Source organism: Nannobrachium achirus (assembly GCF_963921795.1).
Source record: "Nannobrachium achirus genome assembly, chromosome: 10".
NCBI classification, from domain to species: domain Eukaryota; kingdom Metazoa; phylum Chordata; class Actinopteri; order Myctophiformes; family Myctophidae; genus Nannobrachium; species Nannobrachium achirus.
This window is the reverse complement of record NC_137819.1, coordinates 20146207-20171004: the sequence shown is the minus strand read 5'-3', so window position 1 is coordinate 20171004 and position 24798 is coordinate 20146207. Positions and strand designations below refer to the sequence as shown.

Sequence of the window (24798 nt, the reverse complement as noted above, 5' to 3'; positions counted from 1 at the left end):
ACATAGGTGTAGACATGACAGTTTGTATTATAATGCTTGTTTCAGGATTTATGATGCATAATACATTATTTAGTAATGGCGGATATTCAAATACGTATCAAGGGGGGTTGGGGGACATTTTTAGGAAGGCTCCATATCAGACATTGTTCAAGGAACCAAACTGTAAATTCTACCAAATGTCATGGTTTTATGCTTTTATAAACCCCAGGTGGGATTCGATCCAACGACCTTCTGCATGAAAGGCATATGCCCTGACCACTACACTAGGCAGCCACAGTATCTATTAACCATGTTTGTTTAAAAGAAAAAGTCTATGTAGGCTGAGTGCCTTGATTTTATTGATTTCTTTTTTATATTTTGGAGGCTTGGGGTGAAATCAATCTGAGTAAATGTAATCGGAGTATTTCTGACATTTTCGAGTGATCATATTTTCTTTTACTCAGAACAGAAAAAAAACGGACGGTAGAGAAGGGCTCATTTTAAACATGAACGTGATCTGGAGTTAGATCAGACGTGTCAACATTAAAGAGTTTGACATAATGCACATGCCATGGGCCTCCAGGATGTTAACACCAGTAAGACTCCCTAATCGGGAGATAAGCGACCGTTGGTCGCTTATCTCCACAAATAGGCCAAAAGTTTGTTTTACCAATTATTACACTCTATGTGAACATTTACATCAACAAATCCCAAGTACTATGCAGAACGACCCATTTCAAGTTTTTAATGTACAACAATATTTAGAAAATAGATCTACAAGCTCACAATGCTACGCATTGTTCTCGTCCCTTATATTCCCATAGGTTATATGGAGATCTCAGTGTTTGTCAGTCCTTGTTCATGTACAGTATGCCCATATATGGACATCTCTATATCTACTGTAACAGTCCTTGTCCCTTTATGCCCATATATGGAGATCTCTTAACTGTAAGTCCTTGTCCCTTTTATGCCCATATATGGATATTCCTGATGTCATCAGTATATGAACATATATGGGCTTTCTGATATGCCCATATATGGAGATCTCTTAACTGTAAGCCCTTGTCCCTTTTATGCCCATATATGGATATCCCTGATGTCATCCGTATATGCCCATATATGGGCTTTCTAATATGCCCATATATGGAGATCTCTGTATCTCCATATATGGGTATAAAAGGATACTTCAGGTCTGACATCAGGTTTGTTTATATTGGGTTGCTAGGTTTGACATCACAAACTCCATGGGCCATCTGACCTAGAAATCTATATTTGGGCATAGATGACTCATCGTGACCTCATCATGATTTCAATCGCTATAAAAGGACTCTCAGTGACATACACTCTCCACAGATAAAGCAGTCAACCAGCCTACCAGTCAACCCATTCTTTGATTACTTTGTACAACTAGATTAACTTTTCAATGGCATCCCCACTGGAATTGACCGAAATGTACGACAGACAATGCTGGTCTTATATAGGGGTCATTTGTGTACGGTGTGATGTCATACTGATGTCAGCAGTGTGATGTCATACTGATGCGGAGATATGAGCAGGGCAAAGGTGTGACGTGTGATGTTATCTCCATATATGGAGGGATGTATTGGTTATCTCCATATCTGGAGATTCAACCTTCAACGATTTTGACATCTTGTTACTAATCTGTCGGTAGATAATGCCGGTCTTATATCACAGCCTCCACCTCTCACGTCATACGGGCAGCCATAGTTACACCTGGAATGTTGAATCTCCATATATGGAGATAACCTACGCATCACACAAAGTCTGACCTCACCAGCCCATACTTGGGCATGGACGACTTATATCTCCATATACGGAGATGGCCATATATGGAGATACGATGACATCACAGAGTCCACAGCGGATGATGTGGCGTGATGTCATACAATACACAAACAAGCCCTATATAAAGGGGCAATTCTCACCAGGGAAGAGAGCATTCCCCACTAGCTGAGTATCTTAAGATGGTTGGATGTGATGATAAGCTATAAGCTTAGTTGATCCTGGCGATAAGGTCTGAGTCGAGGAATGCTCTCTTCCCTGGTGAGAATTGCCCCTTTATATAGGGCTTGTTTGTGTATTGTATGACATCACATCATCAGCTGTGGACTCTGTGATGTCAGAGTGATGTCAGCAGTGTGATGTCATACTGATGCGGAGATATGAGCAGGGCAAAGGTGTGGCGTGTGTGACGTGTGACTCAGGGACGGACGGACGGACGGCCGGTGGAGGTTTTCATAGTAAACTGCTCCCTGACGGTCGCAATCAACTCAACCCGACGGGGGGTTTGAACTGCCAACCATCCGTATACCAGGCACAGGCACTGACCACTACACTACTGCAGTCACACATAATGGCCTGTCATTTTTTTTTAAAGAAAAGAAAAAAGAAAAAGTTCCATGTAATGTACTTGACGCCTTCTTTCAAAATGATATAGCGCCCCCCTTTGGCCAATTGGGGTAAGATTGGTTTCAGTGATATTTGGACTAGCCCTCTACAGTAGTTGTGGGGCTCATTTTAAACATGAACGTGATCTGGAGTTAGATCAGACGTGTCAACATTAAAGAGTTTGACATATGCACATGCCATAGGCATCCAGGATGTTAACATCAACTCAACCCGATGTGGGGTTTGAACTGACAACCATCCGTGTACCAGGCACAGGCACTGACCACTACACTACGGCAGTCACACTTAATGGACCTGTCATTTTTGAAAAAAAAGAAAAGAAAAAAGAAAAAGTTTCATGTAATGTACTTGACGCCTTCTTTCAAAATGATATAGCGCCCCCCTCTGGCCAATTGGGGTAAGATTGGTTTCAGTGATATTTGGACTAACCCTCTACAGTAGTTCATCATGAAAATTTTACTTTGCATGTATGTTTTAGAGGCAGAAGAATAATTTGCATAAAACTTGCAATATTCATTGAATTATTAAAAAAGCATGTTTACATTTTTTAAAAATCCGATCTGACAGATCTTTAAATATTGGTCCAAAGTTCATGTAAAAAAAGTTCCGTGCACGTGACGTGAAAGTTCCGGAATAAAAGCGGGTTTAAGTGTTTTACAAACTGCTCCAAATGGCGGAAAATCTAAGGGCGGAGCTTACTTAACAAAGACACAGATGTCTTCAGCTTGAGTCAAGGCACGCGTGTAAGCAAGTTGCATGTCTTCAAACGAAACAAGGCATGACTTATGCCCCTTTAAAGTTTGAGTTTTCAAACGCTTCGTATAGCGCCCCCCCTTTGGCCAATTCGAGTAAGATTGCTTTCAGTGATATTTGGACTAACCCTCGACATATTTGCCAAATGCCATGAACGTGTCACTTTGCATGTATGATTTAGAGGCAGAAGAATAATTTGCATAAAACTGCAACATTGAGTGAATTATTAAAAAATAATGTTTCGCTTTAAAAGAAAGAAATCTAAGATATCTAACCGTATTGGTCCAAAGTTCATGTAAAAAAAGTTTCGCGCACGTTACGCGAAAATCCCAGGAGGAGATACATTTTTACTGTTTTTCATATAATTCAAAATTGTGGGAGAAGTAAAGGTCAGAGGTCAAAAGTCAGAGCGTAAAAGTTGTTCGGCATGAGGAGACGCATAAGTGTATACAGGTTTCATTGCTGTACCTGAAACAGGGCATGAGCTACACCAGTTCAAAGTTGGCATTTTTCAAAGGCTTCCTACAGCGCCACCCTTTGGCCGATTGTTGCGAGCTTCGCGTTTTAGCCGTTTGGCATAGTCCTCTGCCATACTGCCGAGTTTCGTAAAAAGCGACTGCACGGTCTAGCCGCTAGAGAAAAAGTGGCGGAATAATAATAATAATAGTGATGAAGTCCAATAACAATGAGTGGCCAAGGCATTGCCACTTCGTGGCCTTGGCCACTAATAATAAACTTTATTTATAAAGCACTTTTCGAAACAATGTTACAAAGTGCTTTACAGAGTCAAGATAAAAACAAAATATGCATAAATATAACAGCAGCGGTTCAATTAAAATCAAAAGTAAAATAATAAAAATATAATAAAACCAAAGCATAAAAGTACATACATTTGTGCAAAAAGAGGCATTAAAATCAAGGAAAAGCCTTGGTGTACAAATGGGTTTTTAAAAGTGCTTTAAAAGATGACACTGACCGAGCAAGCCTTAGATCCAGAGGTAGGGCATTCCAGAGCCTGGGCGCACGGGCCGCAAAAGCCCGGTCGCCCATAGAAACAAGGTTCATTGTAGGGCTTCCAGGAGAGCCCTACCCGAGGATCTAAGGGTGCGTTGTGGCCTGTAGGGTTCCAGCATGTCAATAATGTAGGTGGGGGCCAGGCCTCGCATGGCTTTAAAAGTGATCAATAAAATTTTAAAATCAACTCTAAAAAGTACTGGCAACCAATGAAGGGCAGCTAGGATTGGGGTTATATGATCACGTCTCCTGGAGTTTGTCAGCAGCCTGGCTGCAGAGTTCTGGACAAGTTGAAGGCGGGAAATTACTTTTTTGGGGAGGCCAGAGTACAGGGAATTACAGTAGTCTAATCGTGAGGATATAAAGGCATGAATAACTTTTTCAAGGTCTACAAATGATAGAAAAGACTTGATTTTGGAGATATTTCACTTTTGTTATCTGGATTTTAAAAGACAGTTCGGGATCAAACATCCCGAACTGCTATATCTATCCATACTTCAGTATGAAATCAAATTCAAACTGTTGTACGGTGGTTTCGCACAGTGAAAATAGACAATTTACAAGCTCACATCACGTCACAAAGCTTGTATCTATTCATGTTTGCTAAACATTAGAACATCTTTTTAAAATGTCCTATAATGACATGCCCAAAAGAGGGGCGCCAGGTTGGAAGTGGTTCATGATAAATTGCTTTTCATGTCTGTCCGTCCGTCCGTCCGTCCGTCCGTGTGTGTGTGTGTGTGTGTGTGTGTGTGTTACCTGGAACTCTTCTCTGAGTGGTGTGGTGTTGCTCTGTGAATCCACCTTCAGCATGTCTTTATAGGTCAGAGCAAAGTCATTAACAGGGATGGCCGTCTCTCCACACAGACACGCCTCCAGGATGGCATCGTGGATGAACACATACTGCTCCTAAAAACACACAAAAATCACAAACTTAATACGTTAGTTTGGCTATTCTAAATGCATGATGACGTCTTTGACGTTTTTTTTTGCAAAGGCGTTCAGTGCCAATGACGTCTTTGACGTCTTTTGAGTTTTTTGTATAAAAAAAAAAAAAAAAAAAAAAATGTTTTTCATTTTTTTAATTTTTTTTTAAAAGATGTCAAAATGACCTGGGATCAGAGAGATGCTTTTCTCTGTTTGTGTGTTGGCTCCCTCGTTTAGCTGATTGAGAAAATGTGTGTTCATTCTAGTGGATGGACACTTTTTTTCATTCAAACAGCTCTATCTCTGGAACCATTTGTCTGATTGACAAAATACTTTTTGCCACGGAAACTGTGTCTGTTTCTGTGGGGAAAAAAAAAACATTTTTTTTGATTGCGCAATAAAGAAAAACATACAAAACCGTGGCACAGCTACCTTGGAGCCATTTTGGCATTTGGCACAGAATGAGTTAACTAGAAAAACAAATAGCAGCATTCATTTTTTCACAATACGATTTAAATAGTATACAAAAAAGGCCTCAGATTTAAAATGTGTTTAAAGGTAGCAGCTTTGTTTATACAAATTTACATAACTTATTTATGTGCAGTAGGTCTGGATGTCAATCAATGGTTTTTATAGTCCTTAGGTTGGTTGTGTTCCAGTTTATAGCCTTCTTCACCCAGACAATGAGCAACTCCAACTTAGTTAGTTTAAATAATATTTCATAACCTCTACTTTCAGAGGTGTATGGAAGTCATCTGCCACTCTAAGACAATTTACTTTGTTGTTTATAGTTTATTATCCTCTGCTTATTTTGATCTGGCACGTGTAAGTCGCTCTGGATAAAAGCCATATGTTCGAACCCACACACACACGCGCGCGCGCGCGCGCACTTTCAATCCTTTCAACAGCTTGTCATCACCGTTTACCAGCCTTCCTCTCAGCTCAGCACCATAGCTTTGAGTCAATGACAACTCACAGCCTTAACGTGGGCGTTACCAGACCAGCAGACCACCAGTATCCCTTTCTACAAGCTCAGAGAAGGAGCTTTCTGTCCCGACTCCTCCAAGATCTGTCTCTCAAAATTACATTTCCCTTGAGTAAGAGAAGGGTTTTGAACCTTGCTTCTAACCCACTCACTATAGCCGCTGCATTCTGCACAAACTGGAGGTTTGCAAAGAACTTGTTCACTGATGCTGACCTTCAAAGTAGCCAAAGTTACGGCTCCTCCATACCTCCAAAACCTGATCAACCCCTACAACCCCACCCGTTCACTCAGATCAGCTAACACAGGGATGCTGACAGAACCTTCGCTTATAACCTCAGGACAAAAATCCACTTGCCCGAGACAATTTGTCCTCCTGGCCCCCAAACTGGAATAAACTCCCTGTCGCACTTAGAACTACACAGACTCACTCCCTAGCTTCCGCCGTGGACTGAAGACTCACCTCTTCAGACTCCACCTAAACCCATAGCATTACTGAAACACTCCCCTTCCCTCAATGACCATAGATGAAGCGATAGTATTTCTTAGTTTTTTTTTACTGATTAGGTGTGTGGTCTACCTATGTTATTGTTCTTCTAGATTGATATTCCTATGCATTTGTTATATTGTTGTTAATGTACTGACATATTATCTTGCTTATTATATATTATACCTGCTTATTTTAAGTCGCTTTGGATTAAAAGCGTCTGCTAAATGCCTAAATTGTAAATGTTACCACTTCCAGTGCACACAGCTTTACAGTTACAGTCTCTAAGCTAGGTGTTATGAAGTAACGTGCAGAAAGGAAAGTTTCAAATCTCTGACTTGCCTAAGCTGGTATAAACAAAATTGCACAGCTGTTCTAATATGCTCATCTATACAGTCATCGCTGGTTTCTGCAATGTTTGGCAACACAGACGGTACACTGTAGGATTATGATGAGTTTGGATGCAGGGACACAGCAGCACCACAGTGTCTATTGTTGCCAAGGAACAGATGGCACAGAGAGGTTTTAGTCCAACATCCTCCCATGAATAATCAGCCATCCATCGCTGCAGGTGTACTAGGATTTTACGCCATAGCTTGTGTAAACGTTAGTCACACTGTAAACAAGACAGTGTGAATAAGATGAGCATGGTAGATATTCCTACAAGTTGAACCAGGAAGGAGATGTGCAATGAAATAGACCATAGTGAACATTTGGGGTACTAACGTTTCACTTTCACTACTATATAAGTGTTAAACTGGACTTGTTTAAGTCTAGCTCTGTATTCTGAGGTCCCAATGGATGCAGTTGTAAAGCTTTGTCTAGCTGTCCAAAATATCTGCAATCAATCTGGTGAGTAAAATACTGTCATAACCGACAAGAAAAATTGGTGAATGAATGGTGATAAAAACATCTTCTTGACTCTTTATTTTTAACACCTCTAGTGGCAAGTCTCTAAGAATTGCAGTGTCAGGCAGTATGTCCAACACTTTGGTTCCAAACATGATCCTTCAAAATCTAATGTGTGGCTTTACTTACTGAGCACCTTCATGAACCCTGGAGGATGAACCCTAGCCTTTTGAATGACCCCTTGACCTTTCGTCCAACACCACCCTCAGGCCAAAAGGGCACTTTGCCGGTACTTCATTTAATGTCACTTTAAAGCTTAAAGCTAATGTCAGTATAAACATACAGTCTATGGTAGTGGATACACTGACCTCTGTCTGGATCATGTTGATGCGTCGGGAACAGAGGGTTTTGACACAGTTGTAGATGTCCACCACGCCTTCACATTCAGCCATGTCCAGCATGACGTCCAGAACGATGTAGCAGCCTGTCCGCCCCGCCCCCATGCTGGAGACAACACAAAAACGTCACATGTTTGTAAATGCCCCCACTGAGACAGGGCGGGAGTGGGAGTGTATGTGTGTGTTCAGGTATGTGTGTGTGTGTGTGTGTGTGTGTGTGTGTGTGTGTGTGTGTGTGTGTGTGTGTGTGTGTGTGTGTGTTCAGGTACCTGCAGTGCACCACCACAGGTCCGGCGTCGGGGGGCATGGAGCTCTTAACGCGCCGCAGGAAGGCCAGCAGTCCCGTGGCGTGGTGGGGGACGCCGTGCTCCGGCCAGGAGGTGAAATGGAACTGGCACACCTCGTGTTTGGCAGGGTAGCCTCTCTGCACACACAATAACACTGTCTCACTGAGATGCTATCACGAGGACGGCCCGACGGATTATACACCTATAAAGTGGCATTCACACCAAGCACGATAACTAGAAATAATTGAGTCATTTTAAAAATCTGAGTCCACAACTATGACGACAACGACGGTGGTGAGTGATATCGTTTGGATCACTTTCAGAATTATTGAATTCATGAATGATGTCAACACTTGACAGCAAATCAAAATCCATCAGAAGGACATCTGGGATGCAATCTGTCTCACTCACCCTCAGAATCAGTGATAGTTTTGTTCGAACCTGCGGCGCGCTGTCAGGCACAAGAGCCTATAACGTGATATGTGCCTGGACCGCTAGGCCAGATGATTAGGAATGCTTTCTAGCTAACTTTAGCTGGTACGCCTGGTAGTCTAGCTGGCATTACCTCAGGTAGCCCACAACCATCCCACCTCCTTCAGATTATCAGTCAGAGTCATATTATCCATGATATTTCATGTGTCTTTCGGCACCACGGAGGCAGAGACCTGGCTGTGTGGGCTCTGACACAGCAGGACTTCGCGTCGCGTTTGTTGCCATACTGTTTACATTACATTATCCTTGTGGAGACTCACAGTCATCGTTATAGTTACCATGCTCGCTGTGTGCGGCTCTTAACAATGGTGTTCGCTGGAAGAACGCCACAGAACAGAAAATCCTGTTAAGTCACCACAGGGGGGGCCAGTCGGAAAAGTGAACGCATATCGGAAACTATGACAGAATGCAAGCTGTTTGAGTGCTGTGTTCTTGGAGGGTACAGATGGTGCAGTTTGTATGATGTTGCTAGAGGTATCAGGTGGTACAATGATGGGTAAAGCTGGAGTAGTCGGCACTGGAACTGAGATGTGGGTGGCATGGTCCAGGTTTTGTTCAACGATACGCGTGTGAGTCTGTACCTGTCAGAGGATGAGGTATGTTCACAAGATCTTTACACGCACGAAAAGCGGATTTCACCCACTTTCTTACACCTGTAGAGAAGTGACGTGACACTAAGGTTGGATTCTGACGCATTGTCATCTTTGTGTGGGATGCATTTCTTTTTTTGTGGTCTTTTGTTCGTTTTGTCTTTCAAGATGGGTCTATTTTGGATTAAAAGGTCATGTGTTAATAGTTTATTTACGTGTGTGTGTGTGTGTGTGTGTGTGTGTGTGTGTGTGTGTGTGTGTGTGTGTGTGTGTGTGTGTGTGTGTGTGTGTGTCTCACCCTCTCCATAGCAAAGGTGCGGACGGTGTATTCTGATAGAGTTTCAGTCTTCAGCAGCGTTATCTTGATGTCTCCATACAGTTCACTGTCATCAGGCCAGTACTTACAGCACTTTATCTGGACAAACAAACAACAACAAACAATATTTGTGTGTGTGGGGGCTCGGAGGCAAACCGGTGACCTCCGGTTTATCAGATGGACTCGGTGGGAATTCATCTGCGTGTTCTTTCTACCACCAGTGACATCCTTGAGGGGCAGTGTACTGTAGTCACATGCACTGTATTTCTGTAGCAGTGGTGGAAAGTAACTAAGTGGAAAGTAACTTTCAAACATGGCTGCCATGTTTGAAAGACAGAGCTGTTCTGGGAGTCAAACATGCATTTCGCGATCGCGATCATGCCGAAACCGGAAGTAGGAAGTAGGGAGAGTAGGGAGTTGGCCGTTGGCACAGCCACTATACGGCCCAAATTCGGGAAACTCGTGTTTGGCACCAAGTGTGTGTGTACAATTTTGAGGTATTTGTATTTGACTTGAGTATTTCCAGTTTCCAATACTTTTACTTCTACTCCACTACATCTCGGATCCAAATATCGTACTTTTACTCCATTAAATGTATTTGACAACTTTAGCTACTTTATATATTTAGATTTGTATTACTAAACATACATTAGCCACTTCAGCTATATATGTTTTGGCCATTTGAAAATAGTCAATCCACAAGCTCACAGCGTGTCGCATTTAAAAAAAAAATGTTTAATACATTTTATACATTTGAAAACTTATAGTACTTTCTACTTTCAGTACTTTAAGTACATTTTGACAAAATCAATCCTCCAGTTATAGGCAACACAGAAGGGGGGGAACTTTTTTCTTATTTACACAAAACAACTGAAAGGTATATTAACACTCAGGACGCCACCATTCACTTGCGCTTTATTTTGAAGAGCCCCGGAAGCTCCGTGCGTGTGCACGTGGGTGTACACTGACGATCCAGGAAGGAGATCTGTTTGTTTACAAACGGTCGTGAAAACTAAAATCCTAACCGGGGCCGACCATCACGGCATAGTGTCGCCGTGAAGACAAGCTGATCTCGGCCTCCTCGGCGTTATTTGCACCTTATTTCGAGATAAAGCCGTTTTTATGTTTCAGTATAGAATAGGAGTCAATGGATAATGGCCGCTCTCGGTTGCTTCTGGCTGCGTTGCGTCATGACGTATGCAGTTTTTTCTTTCACCAGCACCCGTAGCAAGCGTCTGAGATGCGGGTTACCATGGAAACCTTATCTCGTCTGTGAACGTGTTTGGCTACCAAGAGCAGCCAAACTGTTAACTCATTCTGTGCCAATGACTGCTTATGACGGTTTTTTTCCAATAGCCCTGTGTGCCAATTTTTTCATTTTTTTTTTTTTCTAAAGATGTCAAAATGACCTGAGATCAGAGAGATGCTTTTCTCTGTTTGTGTGTTCGCTCCCTCGTTAAGCTGATTGAGAAAATGTGTGTTCATGTGTGTCCATTCTAGTGGATGGACACTTTTTTTCATTCAAACAGCTCTATCTCTGGAACCATTTGTCCGATTGCCAAAATTATTTTTGCCACTGAATCACAACAACTGTGTCTGTTTCTGTGGGGAAAAAAATTATAAAAAAAAATCTTTTTTTTTCATTGCATAGTAAAGAAAAACATACAAAATCTCGGCACAGCTACCTTGGAGCCATTTTGGCATCTGGCACAGAATGAGTTAATGACGTTCAATATTGAAAATGGGTGGTTCTCCCCTTTAAGTAAGACATTTGAGTATCACGTTGTGCATCGCTGTGACACAGGGTCAAACATTCAGTAGATTGCATGAAATAATGGGCTGTTATCAGCGGGGGCAGGGATGGCTGCTGCCTCTCAGACCATCCAGGACACATGAGAGGATGTGCATCAGGGCTGACCTTGTAGCAGTGTCATCAAAGTAACTGGTGATAACTCATGGCTCTCTGCTGGGACCCCCAAGACACTACCATCCACCGAGCCGAGCTACAACTGCTGATATTCTACTGTATGAAACAAATGATAAAGGGCAGCTCCATAAATACATGTTGCCTCCATCTATCTTCCCCGATGGGAGGTTTGGTCGGAGGTATACGTACCCTGCCCACCTCCACCAGCTTGGTGATCATGACGATGCTGAAGCAGTTCTCCTGCCACACCATTCTCCAGAAGTCATAGATCATCTCCTGCTTGGGACCTGTGGAGGACGGAGGTGAAGGGGGAGGGGAGGTGCGCACACAAGGGGAGGCAAGGGAGACGGACGTGGTAGACAAAGAAAGACGTGGAGGAGGAGAAAGACACGGGGGAGAAGGAGACGAGACAAAAAAGATGGTGGTGAAATTGACGTACAGGATGAGGTAGAGAGGCACAAAAGGAGATGGGGGTGAAGAAGTGGAGTTAAAGAAATAGATGGTGACACGAATAAAAGGATGCACAGAAGGAGACAAAGGAGTAAACAGAGAGGAGGATGCAGGCCAGGGGGTGGAGAGATGAGCCATAAGTCAGAGCAACTCACAGCAATAACCATCAACACAGACACGCTGCCAGAGAATAGAGTAACAACGTGTCATTTGTGAACGATTGCCCATTCTGTGGTTTTCTCATACTGGGAGAAATGTCATTTCAATATACCCACAAATCCTGAACAAAGCCCTGCGTTGGCTCACCGAGGCGCCGTTTGCTGACACAAATCACAGTCCCCAGGGCTGGTGACACTTTCATTGATTTCATTACACTGTGCTTTCTTGATAATATCACAAGGCTCTATCTCATACTGGCTGCTGAGCCGGTTATGTATTTTTAATGATCAACATGTCACTTAATTTTTAACACTTCTTGACACCCACACAGCTTCATAGGAACATTGTGTGACATCACCTGGAGCTGATTCACACGACCTTCACTGAAGGTACTGCTACATGATTGGATGGTGACACCAAACAACAACGCTTTGTATTCTTCCTCTTATGCATGTCTCCAAACAAACAGTGGATTTGTTCCTATTAAAAAGGTGATACTGTATTTTCCTATTTTGTGGATAAATTGGTATAATTGCTCTAGACTAATGGAGCACATGTATCTTTTATTTCTTTAACAAAGGCTGTTAGATTTCACCAAACGTTCATTTTCCAGGCTATTTAGGATTTAGGTATTAGCATTATTGATGCCAGTTGCACGGCATTATTGCTGGCCCAGCCCTCTTTCTCGTTTCTGTTGAGGGAGTTTAAGTCAACAATGGATTCTCGGATTTACTTGTTATTTTCATCATTCAAAGTATGAAGTTATGGCTTATGATAAAATCCTCTATACAGAATATGAATGGCATTTATATTTCTGGAAACTCACCGCTATGCTCTATCCGGAAAGGCTTTTTAAAACTGTGATATTGCATCACAAAAAAAAGAAAAAAAGAAAAAAGCTGGTGAAACAGTACTGCTTAAATAACATCTGACAGTGAATCCAACCCAAAAGCAGACATTTGGGCCAGCGGAGAGCTTTGATCTTAACAGGCTAAATCACTGTCAAACACGATCAAATTAGAGCAGCACTTGTACTTCTTTGCAGCATTATTTTCTTCTACCTTTGTCTCGACAAGGCATGTGTTTGTTGCCCCGGGCGACCCTTACAAGGCTCTTTGAAGGCTGAGAGATGAGGAGAAACAATGCCGGCTGCCTTTTTAAAAAGGAGATAATAATAACACGACAGCAGCTCCCGTCTCCGGTTGTGACTTCATAAGAGCGTAGTCTGGGCTGTACTGTGGCAAACAGCGAGCTAAACAGACGTATGTCAGTCTGTCTGTCTGTCAGTGTTGATTTCGCCGACTAAAACTATGACGAAAAATGTTTGTCGACTGTGTTTTTTTCACTGACAAAAACGAAATAAAAACGAAATAAAAACTAAGCTGTGATGACTAAAACTAAGACTAAATATATTGACAATTTCGTCAACAAAATAAAAACTAGACTAAAACGTTAGGGAGGGACTAGGGGAGAAGAGAGTCATTTTATGTTTGCTTGCTCTCAGGTGTTGCGTGCTGAAAATAGCAGATCTACAAGCTCACAACGCGTTTTGATCGGCTATTAGATCGGCTATTTTCAGCACGCAATCAAGTGTAAAATCAGTCATTACGATGCCATCAAGGCCTGCCTAAATACATTTCAGTTGACTAAATCAACTGTAGATTTAGTCGCCTAAAATCTTATGATATTTAGTCGACTAAAATTAGACTAAAACTAAAACTTTTCAGGTGACTAAATTATGACTAAAATTAAATGACATTTTATTCAAAAGACTATGACTAAAACTAAAACTAAATTTGCTGTCAAAAACAACACTGCTGTCTGTCTGTCTGTCTGTCTGTCTGTCTGTCTGTCTGTCTGTCTGTCTGTCTGTCCATCTATCAATCTATCATAACAACCAACATGTCTGCCTCCTCCTCCTCTCCATGGTTCCTGGCTCGTGGATCAATCTCCACTTCCCAGTTTGGGAAATCGCAGCACCAGCCCCCGCATGCACCGCTGATATCACAAGTTTATTTCTCCTGCGCCAAGACAGCTGGGCCGGGTAACATCACCAGAGGGGGCATGGGAGAGACGGACACTGATTGATCCCATCGACATGCACGGTGCAACACCGCGCTGTGCTTTCAGACTCTGCAGCACGCTGGCTCTCGGAGCGAACTTGGCGTTTTCGCCGCCTCCCCCTCCGTCTCCCCTTCCTCACCCAACTCCTCCCACACCTTCATCCTGGACAGAATACAGAACGGTTCCATGCAGAGCACCTGCTGCTCTCCTACACAGGAACATGTGGCTCCAGGCTCAACTCATTGGATCAGCTTCTATGGGCCTCTGCAGCACAGCAGCCCACAGAGAGAAGGACTATTCATATGCAAACGCTGATGCGTGTCACTGAATACTGTACGACTCATGTTTAAAACACTCGCGTGCAATGTACCATAGAGTGCTCTGTGTGTGTGTGTGTGTGTGTGTGTGTGTGTGTGTGTGTGTGTGTGTGTGTGTGTGTGCGCGCGCACGCACACACAGTGCACGCACATGACAAAGTAATGCAGACAGATGGCGTGAGAGACCAGGGTTGTCGGGAGTGATGTGTGAAAGCGTGTGCGAGAGAAAAGGAGACAATTTGACGACTTCACTTTTTTTGTGAAGCAGCAAGGTTGCGACCAAAGACAAAAGGCAGACGGAAATCAGAGGGGGATTACGCTCTGAGAAACGCACTGACTGACTGAATAAACAGGAGAGGTACTCTAGTGTTTATTTGTGTTTTGTGAAATGCGTCTTTGTGCCTGTGGTTTGCAGGCGCCGTCATACTTTGACGTACGGAATGATAATGCGCCACCGTCTGTCCTCTGCAGAAGACACAAAGCAACCATTTCACACAGAGACACAGTCAGTGGCGTAAACAGCGTCAGAATGGCTCACAGTTAGAGTGAATTGTTATGGGAGCGTTTGATGGGGGGATTGGAGAACACGGCGGTTGTCAGGAGACAGCCAGCTGTAGCGAGATGAAACATCGGCTTCCATGTTGTTGTTTACACATTCATTATTCAAACGTCTCATTTCAATATCGACAGCTGGGGAATGTGTGCGGAGACGGAAGACCAGTCCAAACAAATGCCTACGCTTCCTCACAAAGATGAGAACACACCGCCACTGTTATGTGTTATAATGTACGTATTTCCCTGGGCGTGAGACTCACCTTGGGTGGCGATGAAGTGGTTGGACCGCTGGTAGCCCTGCGTGAAGTTGACAGGAGGAGAGGAAAAGAGGTTGGAGGAAACAAGAGAGAGCGTGTTAATATAATAAAAATAACAATAACAACACAACCACCGATTCTGGGACCTCTAACTCTAATTTCGTCTCTCCCTCAATTCTCTCTCCATTCCCAGCATTAACTCATCTCTCACTGGTCAAAGAGCTTGGAGTTGGTAGCAGTAGAAATGTCTGCTGCACTTCTAATGAAAAATATTTCACAGCCCACAAAAACAACATCTGCATCTGGGCCCATTGGTTCACCATACACAGACAGTGAATCTGTGATCTTTATTCTTGCATGAATACAAAACATAAGTTTGGAATCTTCTAACGATGGTAGGCAGGTTTCTGAATTGTCCACAGACCTAAAAAGAATCTTACAAACTTACAATGAGCATTATTGAGGACCAATTATCTGACAATAGGTTGAAAATGGGTGAGGTGCTCATTTAAGCTTGGTATCACTCGTCTGTAAAGTGACTCCAACTCCTGCATGCACATAATGCACACATGTATCTACATCGACACTTGCACATAAAACATAATCACACACATACAGATGTGCCGTTTCAACTCTTCAATATGTACTGATATTTTCCTTCTATGAAGAATGGAGCGTATTTTTTAGAAACTCACAAATTGCAAGAAACCACTCCGTTCCCATTGAAAAACAGAATCCACCTTCAAAAGTAGATTTAAACTTCAAAGTCAGAGAAGATCATTAAAAATAGCAAAAATAGCTGATCTACAAGCTCAATGTTCTGCAAATCCCCTGTCTGGCCAATGGCAGGATGCGTGAAGTTTAGTAATGGCACATCTGTACTGCACGTGTTACGTTACTGCATGACATTGTGCAGCTGGCATGGATGTCATTATAAAGCTGAGATGGACGGCCATTGCTATGCAAAAAGTGCAGTGACCACGATTCCCATGAGCCTTTTGGTGCCGAAAACTCCCACAGATCAACCGGTTTCTTATCTGTTGCCTTGGCAACAGTGGAGCCCAAGGGGAGGCAAGCAAGGACACAACAAATTTGCAAAACAAGGATGCAAAGGAAAGAGATAACATGCACAGCACAAGCCTACTGTACGCACTTGACACCACACAAGGCAATTCAATTACATCCAAAAGAAAGCATGTCTTTCTAAAGTGCTTTTTCTTTTTTAAACGTCTCCCTTTTTATCTCGCAACATCCTCAGAATAGGACGAAAGAACATCTAAATTCAGTGTGTGTGTGTGTGTACAAAAGATTAGTTGAAAATCTCCCGACGGACTCAAAAGAATACTCCACTGTTTTTCAAGCTTATCTCATTGTATTGTACCTTCTCTGTATAGTAGGAGGAAGCTTTATTGGAGGAAGTTTTATTGGATGAAACAATGAATACTGAAATACCAATAATGCTTCACTTTAATAATGGTACGACGTCCTAACTTGAAACATAAGGTCAGATTCCTCCTCACTGTGGTCATAGCTGCCTGCATGCTCTGCCTCTCGTTGCATGTATTTTTGGGGGAAATGTGTTTTAGTTGATACGAGATGGGGAATTGGACTCTGCTGTCCTAATAAGCACACACTGTCGTGGTACTTTGTTAAGCCAGTGCTGGAGCCATGGTGTGAACTCGCAGCCATTCAGTACACATTTCATTCATTACTCAAACAGATTGAGTTGAAAAAAACAGGGGAGTGCTCCTTTAAGACAAACATAGAAGGTGTCATGGTTTGAAATGGGAAAGGAAATAAATATTCCGTGCTAGCATGCAGTGTGCTTAACCTTTGCCAACTGTCTGTTAACGTGCAACAGAAAGCCTGCAGTGTTGGGCCGTGTATCTCTGCTGGATTTGACCGAACTCACCCTACACATACAGTATATATATACATCATGTAGTGATGCGCGGGTCAGCTTTTTTTCATAACCCACACAGCCCACAGACCGCACGGAACGTAACCCGCCCGCCCGTGCCGCAGAACAATATATAAATCAACGAATCAGCCCGCCCCGCAACCCGCATTTAAAAAAAAGATGGTATATCATCTCCACAATAGCTCATCTTTATATATGGCTCTTCTAAGTACCCAAAGTCGCTTTACAGAAAGGTTTACAGTAGCACAATATTGTCATGGGCTAAATAAACAAACGTGTTGTTCAAATTGGGGTTTAGCCTAAAAGACATTCATTCAAAGACGTTCATTCTCTCTAAATCGCGGGGGCATCGTCGGGGTAAGAATGGCGTTTCAGGTTTTATGTCAATCATATTTATACAGCGCCTCGCACTTTAAACAGACAGCAAAAGACGGACAATATTAAATCCTGTTGGTTATTGATTAATCACCAGATTGGAGAGATGGGAGCGACTCGAGGTGAGCGTGGTTGGTTCATTCAGTCAAAAAATCCGTCTCACTTGCGAAAGTTGTGTTTCAAATCGTATCCGTTGACTGGCTGGTTATATAACTTAACCGACACAAAGTATTTATAAACGGACTTGTGTGGATGACAGAGACATATAAGTGAAATCCCGATCAGCGACACACGCTGAATTGTTTGTGCATTCTTCTGCTGTGCTCACGTTGTGTCAAATGTTGGCAAAATGTGGTTCGCGGGCCCAACAGGAGCGTAATTGGGACGGTCCTCGCACCAAGGAGCGGAGGAGAAACCTCGCTCCTCTCTGGCGCATTTTAAAACTTGCTTGCTCGTGCTCGTATTCAAACGTTGTATTCTTATTCTTATAGGCCTACTCTTATTAAGAATAAAAGGCAAATAAGAACAGGTGATTATTCTTATTTATTTTTTGCACATGAGAGTGGTGATAACCCACCGGCCCGCCACCTGCCAATTGAGTCTGAAACCTTGACCCGGGTGGGGGCACCGGGTCGGCCCGTGCATCACTAGCATCATGTGACCTAGTGGATTCTTCTACATATGGATGATGTGACCTAGTGGATTTCTATGCATGATCTGACCAGGCACATGCACACATAGACATCAAAGGGGGCTTGAGCCCCTGCCCTTTTATACCCATCTGAAAAAAGGGCCCTTTCCAGACCATGAATGCAATTCATGAAGGCAATTCTCTTGAAGGCAAAAGCTTTCAAGAGAATTGCCTTGTCAAAACTCTCCTGAACTTGAACGCAGCATCTTATGCTGAAAGAATTGCCCTCTCTGTGTAGCAAACCATGCCGTTACGCCACCTCTCCAGTATTGGCTTAATTATGCTTAGTTCAGTGTGGGATCACGCACTGAAAATAGCCGACCTCCAAGCGCTTGGAGGTCTGCTCTTTTCGATATTTCCACCAAAAGGCCCTTTTAGAAATGTCAGCCCCTGCCTCTCTAACATTCTCTGCGCGTCCCTGGATGTGACCTAGTGGATTCTTCAAGTCTCTCTGCCAGGCCTGTGTCAGGCTGCATCAACATCATCAACATCTGATCTAACTCAAGTTGAGGATCTCTCATTACACATGAAAGAAGGGAGGTGAAGAGCAGCCACAGACCGTTTGGATCAATTCAACTCATAGGAATAGCAATGGTCAGGTAGTGGGAGCGTTTCAGGCAAAAATCGTGCACTTTATGAAAGAAACATGAAGAAATAAATATGCTTTAAGTAGCATGTGAGGGGTCAAACTAGGTGTTTTTCGGGATTCTGAATCCAATGCAAGCATTTGTTTTGCACGAAAAACATTCCTTTCCGAGAAAGGGCCGCCACAAAACTTTGAAAAGTGATGACTCATCACTAAACCATAGTTTTATCAGGTCCGTTTTTAGCCCAAGGAATGTTTTTCCTGCAAAACAAATGTTTGCATTGGATTCAGAATCCCGAAAAACACCTAGTTTGACCCCTCACATGCTACTTAAAGCATATTTATTTTTTGTATTATTTTACTCTATAGTAAAGTCTATGAGAGCCCAAGTTTAATTGGCTCCCACAAGTTTCCCAAGACAAATCTGCGATGCCCCTATAGCCAAACATTTTCCATTTGGCATGTTCTAACTGTGTGCCAAATTTCATGCTTCTTTCATAAAGTGCACGATTCCATCAAAATACTGCCCGAAACGCCTGGACTAAGGAGGGCTGTCAGGGCTCAGCAGCTCATAGCAGGAGAGAGGGGGAAAGGATGCCATGGAGAGTTGGCAGGGACGGAGAATCCCACGGGAGCCTCCGTAAATCTTGCGGGAGCAGGCGTTTTTTTTTTCTTTTTTTAATGCCTGCAGGCGGAAATGGGCGATCAAAAAACAACAACCTGCAAGTCCTGCAAAATCCTGCAATAAACCTTGATGTAGTACGTAGCGCAACTGAAGCACGCGTGGGCGTGCTTTACTTTAACTTGATACGAACACATTTATCTTAGGGCTAAACGCAGAGAGAGAACATCATTTTGAAACGTGGTTCCTGACAGGTATATGCAAAATGCATCTATTTAATAACCTGCTGTCAAGCAGTAAATCCAGCCAAGCCCACTGTGTCGCTGTCCGTGGTGCTGTAATGGCTCTCTCTCTCTCTCTCTCTCTCTCTCTCTCTCTCTCTCTCTCTCTCTCTGTTTGTGTTTGCAATGTTTTCGGGGCCAAATATAAATAATTCAGGATTTTGCCAGACTAAATAGCTCTTCTATTCTAATTGAGGGTGGGAGCAGCGGCCAGAAATGAACTACACACGGTCAAAAATTAAACCATCGTGGGCACGGACAGGAATAGTCAGAAATCCACTGGGAGCGGCACAGAGAAAACAGCTCCGTGCAGGGCTCTAACAGAGGGGGCAATAGATGGGGTGAGTGTGTGAGTGAGTTGCGTTAGTGAGTGTGAGTGTGTGTGTGTGTGTGTGTGTGTGTGTGTGTGTGTGTGGGGGGGGGGGGGGGGGGGGTAGATGGAAAGAGAAGAGAAGCCGAATACTTACTTCCCTGTTTATCCGAATCTAAGAGATGACAAAGGTTTGGAAACGGGGAAGGAGGAATAAAAAAAGAGAGACAGAGAGAGGCAGAGAAAGAAGAGGAAACAAAGGGAGGAAACAAGAGCTAGTTATATTGATCACAGTAGAGTGGGAGAGGGATATGAAATGCTTTGAGAAGAGAAGCAACAAAGCCACCTGTGGAGACAGTCATCTTCAAAAAGAGTCATCTTCAAAATGACGTCACACGGTTTTATAACAAGAATGTTTTGTTCCACTCTCTCGAAATCCTTGGGGAAGCGCGCATTTGACAACATTATGTCCAACATCCCAGGTTCGATTCCATTTGGAGAGCTTTGAGATATGTTCTTTTATTATTGATGATGATTACTCACGCCATGGAGGCTTGAGTTCGTTAAAGTTATACCATGTAACTTTTTTTATAAAACAAATCTTAAAATTGTCCTAACTGTTAAATCGCTAAAGTTTTAGAACACCCACTCCGTTATTTTCAGCTTCAAAAGCCTTCTCTTTATATGTTTTCTATGAGCCTTGAGGGGGGGAGAATTTCGCGGCAAAATGACATCATCATACACTACCGGCCAATCACAGCAAGGGTTATACACTGCCGGCCAATCACAGCGCATCTTGAAGTGGGGTCGCTAGGGCGGCCATATTTGTAGTCTCCCGTGTGTCTCTATACTCGGGTGAACGGTGAAGCATGGGTGAAGGAGTCTTTTTCTCCGGAATGCCTGAACGCACAGGAACCAGGGACCCCTCTAAAGATAGATCTCGGCGAGGTGGAGACAGACGCGGGGGTGTCCGCGGGGAAAAACGGCCAAAAGACGCGGACGCGACCGAGGTTTGCTATAGAGCTACTGACCACTAGTTGAGCAACTTACACAGTATAGCTTTAATGTTTTGAATTTGTCGCATACCTATGACAAAAAATTGATTATTGTAAATTTAACCCCATTGATTCCGGATGGGTCCCCAAATGAATTAGGGTTCCCATCCGGAATCAATGGGGGTACATTTATTGCGACCGTCAGGTCGCAGTTACTATGAAAACCTCCACCGGCTGTCTGATAGTCAGTCCCTCCGTCAGTCAGTCCCTCCGTCTGTTCGTCACGTCACGTCACGTCATGTCACACTTTTGGCCCTACTCTTATCTGTGGCACTGTTGCCCCTATCCATACCAAACTTTGCACACACACTCCTTGGCTGGCAAACCACAACCTCCGCCATGATTTCTCACATGCCCCTCTTCTAGCGCCACCATGAGGTTGCTTTTTGCAGACACCATTAATGTGTATACATGCGACCTGGTGGTCGCTTATCTCCCGATTAGGGAGTCTTACTGGTTGTAATCAAATTACTGATTAGTAATCCATAGAAAAAAGCCATTTTAACGGGAAATGGAAAGGGTCTGTCTACGGTGACCTAGGTGCCTTCCATTAATCGCATAGAATCATGTCCATTGTAGGCAGGCAGTGCTGTAGACGGCACGCTTAATGACACCAGAGAGTGTTCATTCTAATGGAGTCTCTAAAGAGAGCAGGCACTGAACTCTGCACAGGCAGTGAAGTTAAATAGCTCCTCTTCAGACCATCTCCACCCACATAACGCTGCTGCGTCAGGCATCTAACAACCAATCAAGTCCTCATTGTCCTCCTTCCATCTGCTTCTGTCAAAGACACAATGGTGAAACTAAAGGCCCCTGGTACAGTATTCAGAGAGTAGAACAAGCTCTATCGAACCCCATTCACTTTCACATTCTGCTCTGAACCAGAGCAGAGAGAGGAGAGCCTAGAAAGGGAGGGGAGGAGCAGAGGAGCTTCTCGTCTGTTTGACAAGTAAGGGTGCCTGTGAGGTCAAAACAGCGGTTTGGTTGGTCTCAGGAAGTTATGTGCCGGTGATCACCCTCCCCCTGTGCCAATGTTGGCACCCGTGCCCAAGGTTGCCTACCTCTGCTCTATACACTTAAACTTTATGTCGGTTTGTTTACCGTTGAGTGAGAAAACAATGTTGCACATTAAGTTAATTAAGGTCCCCAGGGGAGTACAGAAAGTCCCAGAGCCCCTCTAATGGGGGTCTGGTAGAACTTCCTGGGTCAACAGCTGTATGTGGGACCACCAGACAAGGATAAAGAACAAGGTGAAGGAGGCGGAGGTTAAAGTGACTTACATCGACGTAGTTGGCGTTGACGTAGTCAGAGTCAGAGTTGGGGTCTGCCAGCAGAGAGTGCAGCTTGACTTGATGACGATCATCTGAAATGCGGTGAAGAACAAGGACACTTTAGCACTGATCCAGTTATTCTATATAGTTAATTTAAGCATCAACTCGTTCAATGCCAACAACGTCAATTTGTCCTTTGTCCACGTCACCTCCTCTGTTTACATGCGCAGAAAGATTATCTGTGGATCTTCAAAGGATAGTGAAAACGCTCGAAATCGCAGGCCAAGGGAGACTAGACGGTTTTAACTTTTAAAGAGTTAATTGCATTATACAACTCACTGGTAATATAAAAATGTACATGGTGGATTATAAAAAAATACATAAAGAGAGCAAAACTTCATGTTTATGGCAATTAAATGCACCAAACTTCTATTTGTTTTTCAATGGAGGACGTGTCTTCTTTCTGAGCAGTGTACTATTGTGACTTACGGCTGAGTAAACTATCGTGTCTTCCTTTAGTCTTGTCCTTTTTCTTTGTCACGTCCCAGCCATCGAAAAAACTCTGGAAGGAAAAAGCAACAAAATAGTATTAATTATCGTACAGTAACCCTGTGTTACATTTGTGTAAAAATCCTGTGTGACAGCTGCTGGCGCAGGGAGACTGTGTATAGCCACTCAATATAAATCTACATAATGACACACAGGGCAGATACAAATGAATAAATGGGGAAAAAATAAGGAAAAAAAAGACTATGAAAAAGAAAAATATGTGCTTGGTTGTGAGTGAACGCAGGGCCTGTGGATCCAGTCACGTCACGTTCCGCCTCACTATAATTCACCCTGATCTCCTCGCTCCGTCTGTGGGCACATTCACACACTTGCACTGAGACTCGCTAAGTCCCTCATCAAAGGTGGTCCAATCCCGTGTGGGCGATGGGGGAGAAATTGGCACCGACCCGAGGCCCGGGACAAAGCGGGGACAGCATTGTGATCAGGGGATTACTGCAGCCACTGGATCCAACACAGGTAAGACCTGCTCTAATCCCACTTAAGAAGCTGCTCTCATCCACCTCTGTCCATCTCCATGCTGTCCTTGGGAACCCGCTGACACCCAGCACACGTCCACACAGAGCCAGGGGCGTCACAAGGGGGGGAAAAGTGGGACAGAGTAGGGCCCAAGGTGGAGGGGCCTTAATTATTTTAAACTTTAGCTATTGAAAAATAGCAGATATACAAGCTCACAGCGCGGCACCAAGTGCCGCGCTGCGAGCTTGTAAATCTTCTATTTTTGAAAAGTTGTGAAAATGTGTGCAAATCTTTGAACATTTGTAACTCAAATTTTGCTTCCGGGGGGTCCCTGGAACTAAATATTTTGAGATGGGGGTCCGTGGCCAAATACATATTATTTTGGGGGTCCTTCACATGAAAAAGTTTGAGCACCACTGACATAGACACGTAGGTTTTTCAAAAAACCTTAGAAGGATTTGAAACATTCAAAGACTTGCAAAAATGTTTAAGATTTTTCAAAAATAGCAGATCTACAAGCTCGCAGTGCCACACTGTGAGTATATCTGCTATTTTTCAATAGTTAAAGCAGGGCCCAGAATTTGCTGTGACACCCCTGCACAGAGCCCTACGTTCTTCACCACATCAGTTACTGCCAGTGGTGGACATGGACAGTAACAAAGTATATTTGAGTACTGTACTTGAGCTCATTGTGTGAGTATCTGTATGCTTTGTTTGGAAGCGTATGATTGTGACTCCACTAAAGTATAGAAATTGTATTACATTTATTTGACCGGTTGTGTCTGATAACTGCCAAATATGGGTCACTGTTTATGAAGGAAAAAGCAGTCTAAATGCTGTCTTCCCCCAAACACCCACAATGCCTTGCAAAAAAAGAATAGATCAATGGCACCAGCGATGACCCGGTGGGAAATAAGCGGGAAGTGTGACAGCGGTGTGCACACTGATCCTCTTCATCTTGTTTATTTCTCCAGGCAATGAGGATGAGGAGCCAGACTGAAAAAGCCACCCCCGTATTGATTTTTGGGAGGTGAATTTGTTGGGCCCCCAGGGAATAATTTAATGACTCTTAAGTCTAAGTGTATTTGGATTCCTGCAGGTGGATGTGCAGAAGAAGAAGCGGAAAAAGACAAAAAAGGCTCATCGCCACTGGCAGAAGTGAGTAACTTTGTAACAAAGTTCAAAGGGAAATAAAGGGGACTTTATTTTTAAAAGGCCTAATTACAGTGCCAGATATACTATCTAGCTGTATTATCTCTGCCATGGGGCTGAAATAAAACGAGGCTTTATTGCACATTGATGAATTAAAAATTGTCTGGTGCAGCCATCATAAAGTGAACAGAAGTTGTCTGCAGTATTATGTAACGTATGACATTGCCCTCGTCTCGGACACAGCAGAGAAAGGAAGGGAACTGCTGCTGGCAGTA

The 24798-nt window shown here is 43.3% G+C and overlaps 1 protein-coding gene across 1 annotated transcript in view; it reads right to left on the bottom strand.

The window, feature by feature from the left end:
- LOC308293343 (receptor-type tyrosine-protein phosphatase U-like) overlaps positions 1 to 24798 on the bottom strand; it is a gene marked incomplete at its 3' end in the record, with an annotated part of 95561 nt that overhangs the window by 10964 nt on the left and 59799 nt on the right. The window contains exons 16-24 of the mRNA XM_080735811.1: positions 22835 to 22907; positions 22355 to 22437; positions 20177 to 20194; positions 15237 to 15273; positions 11621 to 11718; positions 9487 to 9603; positions 8089 to 8243; positions 7790 to 7925; positions 4936 to 5085 (exon numbers count right to left, since the gene is read on the bottom strand). Of these exons, the coding sequence (XP_080591937.1) occupies positions 4936 to 5085; positions 7790 to 7925; positions 8089 to 8243; positions 9487 to 9603; positions 11621 to 11718; positions 15237 to 15273; positions 20177 to 20194; positions 22355 to 22437; positions 22835 to 22907 (867 nt within the window). The remainder of the gene's footprint in view (positions 1 to 4935; positions 5086 to 7789; positions 7926 to 8088; positions 8244 to 9486; positions 9604 to 11620; positions 11719 to 15236; positions 15274 to 20176; positions 20195 to 22354; positions 22438 to 22834; positions 22908 to 24798) is intronic.